General features: G+C 36.2%; 1 protein-coding gene across 1 annotated transcript in view; it reads right to left on the reverse strand.

The window, feature by feature from the left end:
* The window catches only part of KHDRBS2 (KH RNA binding domain containing, signal transduction associated 2), a 574896-nt gene that overhangs the window by 10561 nt on the left and 543653 nt on the right, over positions 1 to 20682 (reverse strand). Inside the window, exon 8 of the mRNA XM_044253624.1 lies at positions 9998 to 10056. Within this exon, the coding sequence (XP_044109559.1) occupies positions 9998 to 10056 (59 nt within the window). The remainder of the gene's footprint in view (positions 1 to 9997; positions 10057 to 20682) is intronic.

Here is a 20682-nt window from a genome sequence, read left to right on the forward strand (position 1 = left end):
CTTGCAGGTGGTACTATTTTTATATTATCTACTCTGTTTTAGCCCCTACCTTACACACTTTACACATTATCATATTTAATAATGACTCTTTACCATTTCATTTCTAGTTATCACCTATTATACACATAACTAAAATTTAACCTTATATTTTATTCTTGACTCTACTGAGTAATATCTTACACCTATAGAATAATAAAGGCCAGTGGTTCTCAATATTTTAAAATAAATGTGTTTCTATCGTCTTACTTTAGAGTTAAGATCTTGTCTAAGTAAAAAGGAGATAAAGAATCCAGTTAGAGAAAGGATTTCCAAAATGGAAGGTATAGGAAAAAAATGACGAATGATAACTGAACACAATATAAGAGGTTTTCTGACTTGAATTGAAAAAATTCTTCTACAATTGTCAAATAAAATCTGGAGTCAATCAAAAACCTGCAGAATTCAGCTATAGACTTTTTAGAATATACATGTGGACTTTATGAGAAAAATGGAAGAGTAAGAATGATGATATAAAATGATATTTTATAATTTTCTTCTCTAAGAATTCCAATAATGCCTTCAACTCAGTGAAGGAGGTAGGCATGGTGACGTAGCTTCAGAGATGAAGAGACTGAATTTGTAGCAATTTGATTGCCTTACTCCACCCCACACCTGTCATTTCTGTACTTGAGACCAGAAATGAGCCCAGAGTGTATTCTTAGACCAACACCAAGTTAGAGGAGTTACAGAAAACCAGGTTTTAAGTGTAGCAAAATGTTAACTTGGCTGTTTGACTGGCTCTGACTCTTGTGCTTTTTGCCTCAACATGTCTCTGCTGGCTTTCCCGAGTAGGCACTCTTACCTCACCCTCTGTGTAATAAAAATTTGGGCGACCCTTTGTCCCCAGTTACTGTGAAGTAACCTCTAAACTCCAGGAATTTCCTGGAGTAATGGGAAAGTCTTGTTATTCATGATGGGCTCCTCTGACCACACCTGGTAGTTCATGCCAATGAGACAACTCAGGATGGGGCCTGGTCATGCCTGAGAGGCCAACCAGGAGATTAGAGGGTTTGGGCATTAACCACATGATACCAGCCCAATCTGGAGAAGAGAGAAAGGAGTCTGGAGATGGAAATGATTCAGTCGTTCATGCTGCATAAAGAAGCTGTAATAAAAACTCTGGGCACTGAGGTTTGCATGAGCTTGGCAACACCTTCGATGTGCTTACACATCAGTACGCCAGGAGGATAGTGCCACCCTGAAGATTTTGAGAGCTTCATGTTCGGGGCTCTCCCAGACCTTGCTCTATATATCTGTCTCTCTCTGCCTAATTCTGCATTCTTTCCTTTTGCTCTAATAATTAATCATAAGTTAGAGCCATTTCCTTAGTTATGTGAGTCATTCTGGCAAGTTATTAAACCAGAGCGGGTAGTGGGAACTCCAAAGTTGTAGCCAGCTGGTCAGAAGAAAGGGTGGCCTAGAGTCTTCCAAATTTGTGATTGGAGTGTGAAGTGAGGGCAGTTTTGTGGAGAGTTGTAGCCCTGACTTGCAACATGTAGGCGAACTCTGGGCACTCACCCTAGTCTGTTCGCTCTCCTATCCTTCTTATCAGCCTGAATTTAGCTCTTTTGCCCATGACTGGACCTACCCCTGGTAGAATTTTCAAATGCCAACAGCCTCCAGGGGAGCTGTCACCTGCTGCTGCACTCTCCTGATCCTGAGGGGACGTCTCCTGGAACGTTCCTGCACAGTTACCAGGCTCCAGAGAGACTGACCTAAGTATTCTAGATCCATCCTCCCCCTCCCTCAGCCTATCTTGTTACCAGCAGAGCTAGGTAATCTATAAAAAGACACTGATATTAGTCATCAGTAATCATAATTACATTTTCAACTGGCATTTTTTCCAGCAATCCATATATATCAGTTCCCATTGGATCATTCAATAAATTATGACATATTTGATAAATATGTGTTGCACATTTATTTCAGAATGATGTATCTTTGTCTTTTAAAAATTCATGCTCTCTATTAATAGAAATAAAAATCTACCCAAACTGTGGAAATTTTATAAAGACCCCCTAAGGTGGTATGCCTTCAGGATATATTTTTTCTTACCTAGTCTATTTCCAGGTAGCCAAGAAAATGCTTTTCCATCTTTATATTTTATATTCTGTACTTTGTGTTTTAAAAACAGCTCATTTTTTTATATTCTAAATATAAATCATTATACTGAATTTACTTTTTTTGTACAAGATCTGTATACCCCAAGATTCTGACAGTAAATCACTGAACTCTTCCCTCCCCATCAGTTAAAACGATTGCACTATTAACTCAGCAGAAAAGAAAGTGATAAAAGAACTTTCCTATGGCTTGTTTTATTGCCTAAACAAGAGAAATGATAGGTGCATGTGAGCTGTAATTTTTTTTTTAAGATTTTATTTATTTATTTGTCAGAGCTGTAATTTTTTGTGAACTCTCTGTTGGGTGAATTTTAGACAAAGTCAAACTTGAGATTTAAATGTTCAGCACACAATTGTTCAAAAAGGGGAAAAATCCTATTTTCTATTATGTAAACTTACAGTTTTTAAAAAAAATGAATTTAAAATGCCAGGTCCTAGAATATAACATTTGCTTATAAAGTACCCAGTGTTCCAAAAGATAGCCTTTGCAGAACTCTGTGTGGTGCCTTTAAGAATGCAGGTGCCTGGCGCAGTTTTGATCATTCATATTAAAATCACAGGCCACGTTTCTCACCTCCCAGATATGTATCTAAAACTTGTTCTCAACTTTAGCTTACAGAACAACCACCCAGAAAGCTATTCAACTGATGCCCCCAGTTCTCATCTCCAAAGACTATGATGAAGCTGATCTTAGGTGGTAACAGGTCATTAATATTTTTTTCAAGATTAACTAAGTGGTTCTAAAATGTGTCATTAAGGTTAACAATCTCTGACCTGAAATATTATAAAGCAAGTTCCAGTTTTGCCTAAAACTGAATGGAAACTGTAATATATCTGTTATACTGGAAGAGATAGAGTAGCAAGACACTGATCTTTTGATTGTCTGTCTAGACAACATAATCTACATTTATTATCCAGACTAGTTGAATTAGATATCCATCTCACTGCAACCTCTGAATTAGGAAAGACCAAAAAGTTAACTATGCCTTAAGTTAATTTTACAAGTGAGTTTTAGTGGCACCTGGGTGGCTCGGCTGGTTAAGCATCTGCCTTCAGTTCAGGTCCTGATCTCTGGGTCCTGAAATCAAGTCCTGCAAGGGGTTCCCTCCTCAGCGGGGAGTCTGCTTCTCTCTCTGTCTCTCCCCCTCACTTGTGCTCTCTCCCTCTCAAATAAATAAGTAAAATCTTTATTAAAAAAGTGAATTTTAAAATACTTTAGAAGCACCATTTCATTAGCCCTTCAAAAGAAAGGACTAATAAAGTCTAATAATTTAAATCTAATGACTTTAAAAATAAAGTTTAAAAATTTGTATTAAAAGTTAAATAGAATAAATCATAGTGATATTTTTCTCAATAGCCTATCATGTAACAACTTCAATATTAATAAGTTCTAGGAAAAATAAAAATAAGTCCTAGGATACATGAGTTTTTTAAATGTCTGGTAAATTCTTTCCCATGTTAAGAAGATTATCTTCATTTATAAAATCAATTTCCTCAAATTGATATTTCTACATACTATTAAAAATGGACAGAATTTGTTCTTGAATCACATGGATGGCATGACTGTCAGTTAGCTTCATTTTCTTTTGCTGTTTTCACAGATTAATCAATGCAGGGCTTATTTTCATACTGGGATAATAATCATTCCTGCCTCTGAAAACAAAATGAGCTTTGTGTTCTGCAATCGTCTTGAAGTGAAGCACTCAAATGCCCTAGAATATGGGACAAAATTCTTTTTGCTTTCATTCATTTCAAGACAGTGTATTAATATTATCCTCCTTGCTTCCACACAGCTGTCATCTTAAATGCCACTAAAGAATGGATGCGTAATTAGCTCTTCAGTTCGTACATTAAATACATTTTAATAAACAGTTCTTTTCTCTGAGAAGAGAATATTGCCGTCCATTCTTAGCTGTCAGTCTCAGAGAGAATTCAGAGGGTGTTTCCTATGTGAAGTATTGCTTAGCTAAGCTGATCTAGGCACTATATTTAAAATGCATGCTTATTGAATTATGAGCTATTTAGATTTACCCAAAACAATTATAATGACTCTGATAAATTAAGAAATATTTTTAAAATGAAGAAATTTATTTGGATTTCTGTGAGTCTAATATTTGTGTTCCAAAAATAAATTCAAGTTATCAGAATCATAAAATTTAAATCTTAATAAAATTAAAGATCAATGAAGTATTTAATAAATATTAATACATTAAGTATTGAATATAAATTATTTATGTTGTATTTTAGTACTAGCATCTATATAAAGGATTTAATGTTTAAAATTTTATATTTATAATGCTTCAAGAAAGAACAGTTTAATCTTTAATATCAAATTGTATGGAAATATCTTGAATAATCCAATTGTGATGACAACCAAAAGGATGCAGGATTTTCTTTGAGGTCAACATTATCTGTCACTTCAACATGACTTATGGGCCTGAAAGAGACAAATACAATTTTAATCTAGTGAAACACAAAACACAATGTGTGAAGATTCAGAGTGAGGAATCACACTGAATGATTGGATTTTTACTTCTGGTGGTTTATTTCAAACCATTTCTAAAGGAATCCTAAAAGAAAGAGTCCATCCATGAGTCTTTCGAATGCGAGACCCGATTATCCTGAAGAGCATTCCTTCTTCCTTTCCCCGATACCTGTTAGCCCCACAGTTCTTTCCACCAACTGGAGCAGGAGAGGCAACTCATTGTAACACTCTTCACTTACTGTCCAAATCTGGGTTGTGGCCAGGAAACTGAGGATTGGGGTTATTTGTTTTATAAAAATAATACAGTCATCCCACTGAGATTTAGTATCTGTGCCCAGGATAGAACCAAAATGTAAGAGAGGAATTATTGATTTAGAATGGAAATGAATGAATAAGTGGAGATGCAAGGTTTAAATGTTACTGATTTGAAAGGTTGTACAATGGTTCTTTAAAGGTAAGCTATAAATGGATGCTAGTTAATACATTAGCTACTATGTGAGGTATGGAAAATTAATGAAAAAAATCCATCTGTATTTGAGATGAGTAAGTCCCCAAATAACTGCTCCACATGCACATTTAAATTTCATCATCTGTCCTTTTGCATAGGATAGGATCAGCAACCTATCAGCACGAAGCCTGTACTTCAAGCTGCCACCACATAATAACCTGATACCAATATCTGAGTGTATACAATGCATATTAATTTGTTAATTAGATTCAAGATGATGATGCTGGGCACTCACTGTTTCTCAGCTTTTGACTTGGCCCTTTTTCTATTGTCTGTAGATATACGAGAGGATGAGAATTCTTAAAATTTAAATCTCATTACTATGTGGATTGACTGCAAGTATTGTTGTTATTTCTTGGTTTTACAAAAGGAGTATCACTTTTCTTTTTCTTTTTTTTTTTTTAAGATTTTACTTATTTATTTGACAGAGAGAAAAATCACAAGTAGACGGAGAGGCAGGCAGAGAGAGAGAGAGGGAAGCAGGCTCCCCGCTGAGCAGAGAGCCTCATGCGGGACTCAATCCCAGGACCCTGAGATCATGACCTGAGCCGAAGGCAGCGGCTTAACCCACTGAGCCACCCAGGCGCCCAGGAGTATCCCTTTTCAACTGATCATATTAGTGGTTAATTCTGATAGCACCTGGGAAAAATATATTAAATTCTGCATTTGTCAAGGTATAATTGTAATGAGTAAGAGCTGAAAAAGAAAACCTTTACTTAGTGATAGGAAAATCTTAAAGGAATTTTTATAAAGCAGTCTACATTGTGTTCTCTTCTAAAATAAAACGTGTATCATGATGGATTAAAAAATTGGCAAAATATATAACAAAAAGTAAAGAATGAATACATATAGTAGCATAATTAGGATGATTTAAATTCCTTTTTTTGCAAAACAAATTTTCTATAGTAGATGTGTACTATTTTTAGCATAAGAAAAAATATTTTTTTAGGTGAATCAGAACTATGTATCTGCTTTGATTTTGAAACACTGTGGCAAAAAATAATTCTAAAAACTATTTCACATGTGCATCATTCAAAACATAGTTGCCTTTGTTCAGAGTCTCTGGTCCCTATTTTATGGTCAAGTGTGTACCACAGATAGTTCATAGTGAGCTGAGAGGGCTCTGGGGCAGTGGGGTGACCTTGGGCTGTTGAAATCCTATCTCATGAATAGCTTCTTTCTCAACCCACTGTGCTGCACACATATCATTTCCTTTGAGATCTACACCATGAAAAAAAAGGTTGCAACACATTAGTTAGATTTCCTTGCTTCAGCCCCTGGAATATCATTCTGACCCCAATAGAATGACTTAATAAATGCTGTCCTGAACAATTATCCTTCTGACAGGAAAATAAAGAAGGGCTTCCTAAATTAGAACGCATAGAGTGTTGACATATCAACATTTTCAAATAAAGAATAAAAACACCTTGAATGTGAAGCATATTCTTGAATTGATACTTGCTCAATAATGTCAGAAAATGGCAACAGATCCGAATGGCCAAAGAAAAGATCATGGCCCTAAAGACCAATCTATTTTTAGCCACATACATATATCTAATCTTTCCACAATAAGAATATGGCCAATTTGGCTGACATTTTAGTTAGTAAAATAGGTAAAAAAAAAAAAAAAGTTATTATTTAAAAATTCCTACTTAATATCTTTTATTCTCTGACCAGATATTTTCCTCATTAGTTATTAAAAATAATTTGTCAACTCTTTCTGGATGTTGAGAAGTACTTATTGGTAAATTGTAATTTGACCCAGAAGGAAATCTTGTGCTTATGCGCAGGTGTAGCTTTTAAAATAAAAGGGGTTGTTGTTTGTCTCTAGACTTTGCTGCAGGAGAAGAATCAAAGAAACAAGATAGAATCATGTAAGACCCATAGATCAGAGAGGTGGACCCCACCCTCCTGACCATGGTCCCCGGATGTCCGTTAAAAGATCCGAAAAGATAGTTTATATTCACACACTTTTCCCTATTACCTTACATGGCAATAACATTTAAAAAAAATACTTAGAAACAGAAAACCGATCTCTTATTATGAGCTACACTGTCAGATATTATCCATTGATTTTAGTACATGTAATTCCATAAAGTAAAGTTCATGGCGGTGATTTTTCCTCAAATTGTGGCATGTGTAAAAAGCAATGACCGTATTTTGCAAATGAAAATCCCAGTTTTTATAAAGTGATTTATAAATAGTAATGGGAGTTTCAAGAGGTTGTTCACCACAGTATCTCCAGGATTGAGTACAATAGCTTGCACATATTAACCATTAAATAAATATTTGTTACATGAGTAATGTTCTCTGAACTTCTCTTCTATCACATGGCTTATAATCTGGCACAGGTTTTTTTTTAAATATGTAGCCATAGGTTTCTCAGCAACAGACAGTAGGAACCGGGGAGGGAACATGTCTATTATGTATGCCATCATATTCCAATAGCCTGTAAATACCTATATGCACACAGTTGAATGAATTAAAGAAAGGCCCATGTTGTGTCTTATTTACTTGTCATCCTAAGTAATCATACAAGGCATGTGGCTTCATTCCTATTTCTTTTTTTGTTTTAAATTGCATTTATTTATTTGAGAAAGAGAGAGAGAGAGAGAACAGGGGGAGGGGCTGAGGGAGAAGCAGGCTTCCCACTGAGCCGGGAACCCAATTCAGGGCTCCACCGCAGGACCCTGAGATCATGACCTGAGCCGAAGTCAGATGCTTAACCTACTGAGCCACCCAGGCACCCCTTGATTCCTATTTAATTAGGAATATCCTTGCAACAATGCAGATTTACTCATTGCGCCTTTGAACTAAGAGAATGCTGTAGCAACTAAGGCAGACCTGTGCGAACTTGTCCATCGCTTATTTTTTCTGTGAAATAACTTCTGAAAATACATTTCCATTATTTTGGAGAATATTCCCGTCTCTCACAGCAGGGAAATTATGTTCATTTGATTGGTGCTGGAGAAGCTAGAGTCTGAGAGAGAGTGAGCCTAGTGCTCATTTTGGGTTAATTCTTTATTTTTTCCTGTAAAATACTCTCGAAGACCTTCATCCCCTTAGATTAGTGGGAGAGCAGCTGGCAGGATTCAGAGAAATCTCACTAAGCTCAACATCCTTCCTTTAGAATAAACTTAGGTTTAAAGTACCAGATCCTGTTCTTTCTTGCTAGGTCCACCGAACTCTGCCCCCACTCCCAACAACGAAACCAGACACGCTTGATTTCACATTCTTGCTGTCATTTGTGAATTGTTTAACTCAGGCAGGTTACTTCCAGCTCTGAGCCTCAGTTCCTTATCTGTGAAGCTCCGATGACGATAGGAGCGCGTACCCTGTAGGATTCTGGTGGGGATTCGATTATGTAGATATACACAGAGTGCTTAATGAGGATTATTTCCATCATCCCTAATCCTCATTATAAATTGCTTCGTATGGAGCCCTAATAGGTAGGTGCTTCGTGTGTGGTAGCAGCAACTAATCGCATTCCAAACACCGATGAGACTCTAAAAACAGAAGCTGCGTCCCACAGCTGTACCCTCATATTGACTTAACCGCTGTTGTTTAGTTTCCTCATTAGAAAATGGAGTTAAAACAGTTAATAGTTCAATTTATCATAAAAGATAAATGAGAAGATATATGTAAGTAAGCAGCTTATGGATGGCAGTCACCGTGGGAACGGGTTATTTGTCTCTTTTGTCTACTCCTGTTTCTGAGTTTGCCTGGTGATACTCCACCCAGAGAAGCGAGTCGGTTAGGTAACTAGTTTCAAGGAGGGCGCAGTTCCTCCTTTCCTCCCGAGGTCTGGACCTTCCCTTCACCCTCATGAGGCACCGCACCTGCATAGCGTGGAGCCACGAACCCAGAGGCAGCATTGGTGATGTCTTCTACTGCTCCCCATAAAGAGGAACGGAGTGGCTTTGGTATTACTTCAATAAAAATTGGGGCCCAAAACATTTAAATCAGTGTCCTTTTTCAAGATGGACAAGCAGTGACATTGCATATGTATTTTAAGGAGCAAGAGACTACCTTTTAAAAGTGATATGCTATAGGGTTATGTCATGGATACTCAATACATCTTATTAAATTGAATTAAAATTAATATTAAGTAGTATTTTAATTAAAGAGTGTATTTTTGAAATTAATTTTATAGACTAACATGCTACTTGACTATTCTTTTTTTAAATTTTTTTTATTTTTATAAACATATAATGTATTATTAGCCCCAGGGGTACAGGTCTGTGAATAGCCAGGTTTACACACTTCACAGCACTCACCATAGCACATACCCTCCCCAATATCCATAGCCCCACCACCCTCTCCCTATCTCCCTCCCCCAAGCCACCCTAACTTCGTTTTGTGACATTTAAGAGTCTCTTACGGTTTTTGACTATTAATTCTTATGCCAAGCATTATACGGCACTTCTAAGAGCTACAAGAAAATAACCTGAAAGCCACAGTTTCGGCCCTTAAATGTTTTGAAATATTTTGACTGTGTATTACTCCTCAATGATCTTTGTGACAGCAGGAAAGACACAGCATTGTTGGCAAATCAATGAGTCAGACAGTGGACACAGTGGAACATATAAGACACTGTTCAAAATGCTCCCTGTTGCTGTTGAAAATGATCTATGATTTTGATTAATTGCTTTTGAAATTTCGATCAAAATTGATCTGTCCAGGTTTCTGGTACTGGCTCTTGTATGTCAGACCTCACCCTGGAATTACATAAATCAGTTTAGTCTGGACTTCTGTAAAAACCGGGGGTAGAAAGAAGTAATTTCTGAGTTGTCAGTGACTGATGGATGTTCTGATTTCACAGATTTAGTAAAGAAAAGGTCTTACCGTAGCTGTCATAGGCATCCTCACTTACTCCATGACCGTAGTCATAGTATTCAGGGACACTGCAACAGATTTAGACAGCAATCAATGCTACTGTAATCAGGAGGAATCAACCCAGAAACTCATACGGAATTTGAAAGCAAAATGTGTGCTAAAGTAATACCCTGAGAACCTTCTAGGCATCAAACACAATCCTTAAAAAAAAAAAATTCAGGAAGAAAAATACAGGTTATTGACAAAGAGTACTATGATTTTCTCATGGCACCTCAGAACTTCTTTATCTCTAACCTCCAATTTTATAAATCAAATTTTGCTTAAAACACAAGTATAATACTTTAAAATATGTCAAGAGGGAAGTTATAAAGATCTATTTCCAAGAAAAAGTGCTATAGAAGATGACAATTTGCCCAATTGTATATGGCTCTTAACCCTGTTACCCTAAGAACTATGCATCCCCTTCATCTTCGCTTCCTAACACTGAAATTATATTTATATGCCCCTCTAGCCTTTCCACAGCCTGTCCATGCCCTTCTCAAATAGATAAGTGATTTATCTTTAATATTTTACTAGATGCTTCCCTGTTTCAATAACTGACAAGAAGGTGTCCTTCCTCCATTTCTTACTCAAGTTACTTCAAGTCTTCCCTCACTACGGATCTCATCACTCTGTCCTGCACCGTTTTCCCCTTTAAGGCACCATTCTCATTAGCATTCATGCATTTCATCCCCCCAAAGTCCTCTCTCAACCCTCACTTCCCCACACAGAGATATGACTACCCCTTTCTCTGCCCCTTTCTGGTAAAATTTCTTGAAAAGAGACAAGTGTTCATTCTTTTCGCTGCCTCTCCTTTTATACATATGTTTTTGAAGACAATCCAATCAAGCTGTTGTCTCCAATAACGTAGCTCTTGTCAGTACCTTGACATTTCAAATCTAGTGGTGGAGAGGTGGTCCTTGGTTTACATTAGCACCGTTTAACACCATTGACCACTTCCTGCTCCTGGGACCATTCCACTTGCTTCTGAGATGTCCTCAGAATAAACAGTAGCTACTTATATTAATATACTCACATTGATAATTTATGAGACCCTGTATTTTTCCTGCAAATAAGCTCCTTCATTTTACATCCAGAGCTTGAATCTTAATTTCTGATTTATATTATATACATAATACATTTGTAAGTTATGTCAAGATTACTAATTTCTCTTAATTATATAAAGTGTGGTGAGAAAAATGGCTTAATATCAAATACTAAATAGTATAAGGACTGAGGGTAAGCCACAGATACCAAAGGGTTAGGTTGAAAGAAAGACACAAAAGCCTAAAATTCTGTGGTTGTCATTATCCCTCAGGGAAATCCCATAGGTCTCATTATATTAAACACTTCAGATTTCACTGACAGTAAGGAAAAAGAAGCAAAACAGATAACACAGGTCTATGTATTAGAGGTGAAAAAGAGAAATAAAGAGAAGTTTGGCCCTCTTTATCTTTCTGGGAGGCAACTGATAATGCATTAATTCAATTTTTAGTGTAAAATAGTGAGAACAAATAAAAGAAGAAGGCTACTGAACCTAAACCTCATTGCCCAGAATGTTTATACACAAACTGTCTAGGAAAAAAGCATGGCAATATGTTTTTCTTCCCATCTCTGGGACTGTATAAGTCTAAGGCCATTGACTATCAGCTGGATGTTTATCCCTTCTTACGCATTCTTCGCTTAATAGAAGTGATATAACCTAATTGAGAACCCTCATTAATATGTAGCAAATTCCTGAGAGTTGTTACATTGATCAAGAAATGGCAGTCATGAGAATGTGATTTAAGAAGCCTCATTCCCATTTAGAGGGATGAAGAGAAAATGAAGACATTGACAGCAGCTTCTCTCTCCCTTCATCCCAATCAATAATTTTTCCCTGAAAAAGCGTGCTTACGTATCCCAGCATGCTGTATGAAGACCGCTAACTCCACTATCTAGTGGTGCAACTATGTGTCTCACTGTATTTCAATTTTAATTTTAATTGATGAAGATAAGCAACAGGAAGAAGAAAATAGTGAGAGAGACCATGAGAAAGGAACTCTAATTATTATGGGTCATCAATGGTACATACACACCAAGAAGGAGTTTTAACTTTTAGCTACTCTGAAAAGGAGAAAGTAGGACATATAAGACATTTGTAAAATAATGGATGATGCAAAATAATAGATGATAATCATAGCGGACTCTGCCAGAGTCCATACCTTTGCTCATCTAAATATGACTCCTCACTTCTTCCGTAGGAAAACACATTGCGTGGACAAAATGCTGAACGGTGAATGAATACATTCCTCAGCTATGCTTACAACTAGATGTGCTCTGTGACTAAGCCAGGAAACATGGGAGGTGCACAGATGTGAGGGTTACTTCCAGTTTTATGACAACCTCTTCATCTTGGACCTGTGCACTCTCACCTGCTCAGCTGGTAGCCTGCAGTCCAAGTGATGATCTAGCAGCTACCACGCAAAGAAAGACTGCCTTAGGAAGTGGTGGACTGTGACATGGGAGGAGCTTTTGTCTCTAAATGTTCCTGTTGGAGTAGATTTACTGTAAACCACTGCCGATCTCAGGGATTGTTGGGAGAAATTTTTTTTTATCTTGTTTGAGCCACTGAACTTGAATCTTTCTGTTACAACAGTTGAGTCTAACAAAGAAAGGAGTACATAGAAGTGTAGAAATGCTATTAAAATCCCCCAATATTGGGCATAATCTTAGAGGTAGGGTGGAGAGTGCAAGGAAAAAAATACAGCCAGGTAGAGAGCAAATAAGCTTTGTTACGCCATTGCCTGTGAAAACTTGGAGCAGTAGACTACAGGTCTGCGTATATTTTGACACTACAGGAAGAAAGTTGAACAAAGCTCAGTTGTTCAGAATCCTGCTGCCTTTAGAAAGGTTTACAAAAGTCATGAACTTAAAGAAGAATGGGCCATTTTTCCAGGAGAAACAAAAGTGAATAGAACTTTTGCTAAGAGAAATGATCTCTGCCTGATTTTATGTGTCAGTTCTGTAATTTAAAATGAGAGAATGTTCAGAAATTTGGGGCTTAACAGGATTAGAGAAGTCAGCTGTTCCTGTATTCCAATAGGAGGAGATAATGAGTGCTGCTCAAAAATGCCCTCATCTCATCCCATTAGATTTTACTCTCATATATGATCCCTAAAACAATCCTCACTTCCCTGAACATGTACAATCGGGAAGCATGCCATAAAATTTGAACTCCCTAAAAAGGGCATGCTATATTTGGCTCAATTCAGGTGTGGCTATGGATAAGACCACTTATCAATTAGGATAAAGAAGAACCTTCTAGGAAATCTTGTACAACCTCCATGAAAGAAAAGCAAGGCTGCCGGATGCACTAACCAAAATATTATTTCAATGTTGTTGTTCAGGTGTCTTAGCTTGTCAAGATTTTATCATTTTTATTGTCTATGGACCATCAGTGTTTCCCAACAGAAGTTTCTATTGTGATGATTCTGTTCCTTTACCGCCACTTTATATTGGGTATTATGGGGAAGAAAGTTGAGAGCAGGAACGTTAATCTCTTTGTCATTTACAGGTTGCCAGACTTTAAAGAATCAGGACCTAATATGTAAGTCTGTATCTTTCCCAGAGCTCCTGGATTTTCAGCGGTTGCAGTAATTGGAATTCAACTTGGATTTCTTCTGTTGGGTAGAAAGTAGGCATCTTTGTTTTAATGAGAAGAAGGGTATTCACTCGTATTTGTAAGACTAGAGGTCTGGACATAGAAGACTTCTAGTTGTTCCCCTCCGAAATCCATTTGTCTTTTCTTCCGTAACAGAGACTGACCACTTCAGGACTACATTTCCTAGACTCCCTTATAAGTCTCCCTTATATTCAAAGGTGGGCAGGTTCAGAATGATATGTAAAAAATTTTTTAGTGATTTGCATAAAAGTAAAGTCCTTTGTCCTCTACTTCTTTTCAACCTTTATGTAACTGACTGGAAGCGTGAATGATTAGAGCCAGTGATGGTGTGGTGAACTAAATCTTTTTGTCTCCCCAGATTTATACGTTGAAATCTTAACCCCCATGTCATTGTATTAGGAGGTGGGGACTTTAGGAAGTAATTAGATCATGAGTGTGTGGAACCCTTATGAATAAGATTAGTGCCCTTACAAAGGGGACCCAGAGAGCTCTCTTGTTCTCTTACTACCATGTGCAGATACAAGAGGATGGAGGTCTGCAATCTGTAAGAGACTTCTCATCAGAATCCAACCATGCTGATACTCTGACCTAGGACTTCCGGCCTCCAGGATTGCAGGAAACAAGTCTTTGTTTTATAAGCCACACCATGTATGATATTCTGTGACAGCAGTCTAAAATAAGATAGCATTCCACTAGCCTGGATCCCTAAATGGTGTCATGGAGCAGAACCCACCTACTTACCCATGTTTATTATGTGTGAGGGAGATAAACTTTTCTCTTATTTGGGCCACTGAATTGTGGATCTCCTTACTAATAAGCCATAACCGATAATATAGTTGGCAATTAAAGCAACCCTTAAAAATGAACAGACATCCAGTAAATATTTGTTGAATGAATAAGTGATTGAACAAAAGAATTCAAGAAGACATGATTGTGTTTGAACATGAATAATTTAGAACATTTTGCTATAAATATCTTTATAAAACTTTGTATATGCTTCAGAAGGGATGTCTATTTATATTGACAACAATGGGAGCAGTGATAAAAGTAGTGTAACTGACCAGTTCATCTGTGATTTTAATATATTGTTACATTATTTTTCAACTTAAAACATATATGATTTGGCTAGAGAAAGTAGACTGTAGCGTTGGCTCTAAGCTTTTCATGCCATTATTTCAGAAAGCTACTGTTTCATTACATTAGTTTCATTTTTCTGTTGTGTAATAATGTGAGTAAAAGCAGACAAATAAATTTAGTATAAACACAACCTGGTTATTTAATTTTTGTTCACTGTGATTCTTATATTTATATTTAGAAAATATGTAGCTATCAAGGTATCTAAATACATTGTGACAATTGTGAAAGTGTTAATTAAAATGACAATTATTGGTGATTTGGAACTTAATTACTCTGGTGGTTATAGCAGATGAGATTTTCCTAAGAACTATCACATATATAAAATCATGTTAGCTGCAATGACTCATTAAACAATATCTAGTTGTTAGTAAAATTCTCCACAAATTTTGGCTTTTTGATATCAAGACCTACAGGCATTAATAAATATTTGGGAAAAATAACATATACATAAGCGGAGTAAAAGGAGGCAGGGAAATATCTGATTAATTTATTAATGGTCATTTGTAAAACTAGAAAAAAATCAGAGATGGGAAATTCCAGTTCTTTTTTGATGGGTAGAAGAGTATTTTATCCCAAACAGACCGATAGCAATTCCCTCAGACAACTAATGAAACAGCAGTGAACACAATAGAAAAAGTTAGGATGAAAAGTGGAGTCCAGGAAACCAAATAAAATCGTCACCATAATCTAGCTGTTTTCCCAGCACCTGTGATGTAACAACCCTTAGTTTCTCTAGGGCTTCACAATCTAGCAGTTGGTGTTCATGGCCCTGTGGCAGGAGAAACCACACAGATGGTGGAGCTGCCTAGCTGGGACTCACTGAGACTAACCAAGCTTGTCAAGGAAATAATTTGGACCTTCAGTTGTTAGAAAGAGAGATACTGGCCATAATATAAATGAGAACACTGCTGTATAAGGGTTGTTCAAGTAATCAAACCAGACTGGTATAAGTGAGGGAAAAATAGAGAATGCACTTAATAAAAGATCCACACTTTGTTTAATTTTTGTCTGATCTTTTGGTAGGACATAAAAATCACCAGAAAGGGGCACCTGGGTGGCTCAGTGGGTTAAAGACTCTGCCTTCAGCTCAGGTCATGATCCCAGGGTCCTGGGATGGAACCCCACATCCTGTGCTCTGCTCAGCGGGGAGTCTGCTTCTCCATGCCCCTTCCAGCCTCTCTGTCTGTGTGTAATCTCTGTCAAATAAATAAATAGAATCTTTTAAAAAATCACGAGAGGTAATTAACACTTTAAGAATACACCACGATTTGTTGTGGTCGTCCGAAGATGAAAGCGCCCGCATTCGTGAGTTCCGGCTGCACTTAGTTTACCCTGTGTGGTCTTTCATCTCAACCTCTTTTTGACGCTTGAGTAGACTGAAGGTTTGTGTCTATGAAACTGGACAACTAGATGAGGATGAATTTTAACTAAAGCTTCATTCATTATTTTCTCAATTGAAGAAAAGTAAAAACTACAAAATAATATTTTAGAAGAAGGGATAAAGGACTTGATTAATGTATTAATAGGAATTATTATTTATAACTACCAATTTTTTAGAATGAGCGTGTGAGCAGGGGGGCAAAGGGCAGAGGGATAGAGAGAGTCTTAAGCAGTCTCCATACCCAGCGTAGAGCCGGACATGAGGCTGGATCTCATGACCCTGAGATCATGCTCCCCCAACCATTTTAGCATGCAAGTAAACTCTCTTTAAATTTGCTCTCCTAAGCATTTACGCTGAAACAAGTTATGGTGTGCGTTTATGCTGTAGTTCCAGAAATATTTGTCAAGTAAAGGTAAGTGTTCATCCCAGCTCCCATCCTCAAATTGCAAATTGGTAGTTCCTTATTTTTATATCCACTTACATGGTGATCAAAGCCTTCTGTTAAATTTCATAAAGTTCCATGAAAGTGCTACTTACAAAGCTGTAAACCTAGCACGTAGATTATGATCGCAGCATACTGGTACATTTTGAAAAGCAACCAAATGTGCTTGAATTTTATTACTAAGTTGCACAAATGACTGGTGGTCTCTGAATCCACTGTCGTGATTAATACTTCAGTAGTTAGAAATGAAGACTCATAATATTAACTGGGCTGCTACCAATTAATTTCAAGGGTGTAGAAATGAAATACTCTGAATTATTATTAGAATAGGTAAATATAAAACACAACTATGATATATGAAGTCATAAGGAAAAAAATAGGAAAGAAAACGTATACTATAACTGCTAATTATGAGTGAATCCTTCTATGCATAGTTTAAAATTCTTAATTTCATGCTTGGAGATTAAAATCACAAATAGCAATAACATTGGGATTAATAGACTTAAATATGAAAAAGGTATAGCTTACAATACTTAAGCACCATTATGTGTTCATATCTTACACATTTTATTTTCCATTCAAGAATTTTTTCATTTAGAAATTGGACTTTATTCTGAAGGAAACTGGAGAATTAAAACATACAAGCTAATCTTTCTGATACTAGAAATTAGTGCTCACATATAGGATCATTTGCTTTGTTGGGAATTCACTATCATTGCATTCATTAGTAAATAAAAACTTGTGTAAAAAGAAACTATATGAGACAATCTTATACATTACTAATACAGAAATAATCAAAACAAATATTAAAGAAATAAAATTCTCTTAAAAATATATATGTCATAAATATATATTTTAAACTAAGCTCCATGTTCAGCATGGAGCCCAATACAGGGCTTGAACTGATGATCCTGAGACTGAGACCTGAGCTAGGATCAAGAGTCAGATGCTTAACCAACTAAGCCACCCAGGTGACCCTAAAATATTTTAAAATTTGAAATATGTTGATCACTCTGTGTGTGTGTGTGTGTGTGCTCAAAAATATTACATGAAATATATTCCTTTTTATGTGTACCTGTTCAACTAAAATGTAAATACCCTTTTCCCTGCTCTAATATCAACAGTTTTCAGAGTTCTAACAAGGGAAAAGATCAATGCTTTAGATACGTATATATTTTTAAAGTATCTTTGGAATTCCATCAAGATTGGATGAATAGTTCTAAAATATTTTAGAAATTCATTCATTCATTCATTTCTTCATTCATTCATTCTGTTCAGTCAATAGCATTGTGTTATAGGCAGCTGTTTTGCGTATACACAGAATATATAGTGTAAATATATACTATAGTATAAATAGAATATAAATTTGTGTCTTCCAAAAATAACTAGTAAACTACATTAAACATGGATGGGTGGATAGATGGGTGGATGGAGAGAGAGATAACATAATAGCCATCTGCAGTTATCTTGGCCAATTTGTTTTGAGAAGTAAAAGATAGAAGTCTCTCACTCAAAGGTAGCTCATTGAGTCAGAAAAAGTTCACAGTCCATTCCCTAATCCATTTGGAGGAAAACAAGGATTTCTTCTAAAAATGATAACACAGAATATAGAAAGAGAAGTATTTGAACTTAACATTGAAAACTGCTATTTTCCATTTTTATAGAGTGTGTCATCTTGGACAAATCATTTAATCTCTCTGAACTTCAATTTCTTCACCTTTAATATGGAAATAACAATATTTACCTCAAGTATTAATGAGAAAACCTGTGACAGCCCCATGATAATTGCCTAGTACATAGCAGGCACTTGTTAAATATTAGTAATGGGTAATTGTCCAATCAATAAAGTCATAGACATAAAGCTTCTCTTTTTCATATTCATAATGGTTGCAATGCTGAAGGAGATTCTATCTTCTTGAAATACTCGGAAACAGGAAATAACCATACATGCTCTCTTAAGTTTCAGCTGATGGAATTTAATGTCCACAGGATGAAAAACAGGCTGATTAGTCTTGAGGGGAGTGACATATTTGTTCTGCTCATAGGTTAATGATCAAGGTAGATGATCTATATAAGACATCTAATATAGAATTATGATCAGCTTTGCAATGATCTACTGTATAGAAAATAGGTGTTTTAGGAGTGCAAGCTTATGCTCCAAATGAGAAAGAAATGCATTAAATATATTTTTGCTGATCTGGATTCAACACTGCACATACATTTCTGAAAATGGCCTCTTTTTATAGAAACCCTTTAATTATTTGTTTCCAATTCAGCTTGTATTTTTTTTTGCTTACTTTGACCCTTTATTACATAAGTGAAGGGTGAGCAATTTTATAACAAAAACATTAATCTTCTGTTTTATTTCATGGAATTATCATTAGAACATAGCAATTATTTTCTATAAATAAGACCTTCAACTGACTGATTAATTAGGCTCAGTGATACATGACATTATTAAATGAACTGTTACATGCTCTTGGTACAAGTACACAGAAGCTACTGAACCCTAGTTTGAAATGACATAATTCCAACTGTATACACATTATCTTTTTGGCTGAATCATAATTTATGAGTATCAGTAAGATTTCAGTGCTATAAACATCAGCATAATTTCTAATTATTTCAATACTCTAATCTAGTTGACTTTGAGACTGAATTCATTGGTGCAAGCTGCACTATGGCTGTGTGTTAATGCTGATTTATGTTCTCCACTTAAACATAAATGGAATCTCACCTCTGTTGTATAATGTTCCAGAAGAAGGTTTTACTTATTAAAGGATTGTTTTCATGCACCAGACTTTGGAAATTTAAATAAATAAAACAAAGTCTGGGTAAAGAATATATGAATTAATAACTGATTCTGTTTAGATAATTTTTTTATGTGAGGAAACAAAGCCACATTCTTCCAAAAACTCTCAAAATATAACTTAAATCAGGTGAGACTGTATCTCTGTATACCACCATAGTGGCATGCTATGAACTGAATTGTAATTGTGTATTTTCATGTTTCTCTTTTCTCTAATCCTGACTGTGAATGCTAATTCCTTTGTATGCCGTACAAATCCCTTTTCTATCTACATTGTAATTACCAAACCCCGCACTCCAACATACATGGAGTGTATACAATTCATGACTCCATGAAGTGGAGTCTCCCACTTCATGTCTCCATTCACGGTCCCATGCCATCCATGGGATCCTTGGCATCCTTCTGTTTAAATGGACTTCCTCTACTTCTTCTACTTCTTCACCTAAGAAGGTATCCACTGTCCTTTTGGGATCCAGCTCAGCAGTTGGCTTCTTATTAAAGTGTTACCAGTTAAGATGTTACCCATTCCCACTTGCCCTCTGTAAGACCTTGTGGACATTTTCATGTAGATCAGCTGTGATTGTTCCAGAATGTTCTTTAAAATCTGTCTCTTCCAAAAAAAAAAAAAAAATCTGTCTCTTCCTTTAGCACAGTGGCTCTCAGTAGCTAATGTGCATAAGATCAGAAGGATACTGTACCAAACATACAGATTCCTGAGCCCCCACTCTTCAGATTCTGAATCACCTGTCCTCAGCAGGGGCCCCAAGATCTATTTCATTTGCAGGTGATTCTTATACAGAAGTCCAGGATCATGTTTTGTAAAAAAAACAAAACAAAAACCCAAAAACAAAACAACAACAACAACAACAACAACACACACACACACACACGAAACTGCACTAATTGTGAATAAATAGATATCCAGACTCTGCCTTATTTGCTTTGAATACATAGGTGCAGAATAGTGACATTCAATGAATGCTTGTTGAGTAAATGAATGAGTAGTTTTAAAATACTACATAATTTCTTTGTGAATAGTTTCTAAGCTGCCTGACAGTCCTGCCAAGTAGATTTGTGGCTGTTTATAACTATTCTCACAGAATTTTAACTAGTGGTCAATGTCAATTTAAAGGTTGCTACTGAGCTGTGTCCTTGGTACTCTGTTTTCTAAAAAAAAATTTTTTGAAAGGTACTTGATAAAGAAATACAAGATATGCTAAGA

The sequence above is a fragment of the Neovison vison genome, chromosome 1 (genome assembly GCF_020171115.1).
Source record: "Neovison vison isolate M4711 chromosome 1, ASM_NN_V1, whole genome shotgun sequence".
Lineage (NCBI taxonomy): Eukaryota > Metazoa > Chordata > Mammalia > Carnivora > Mustelidae > Neogale > Neogale vison.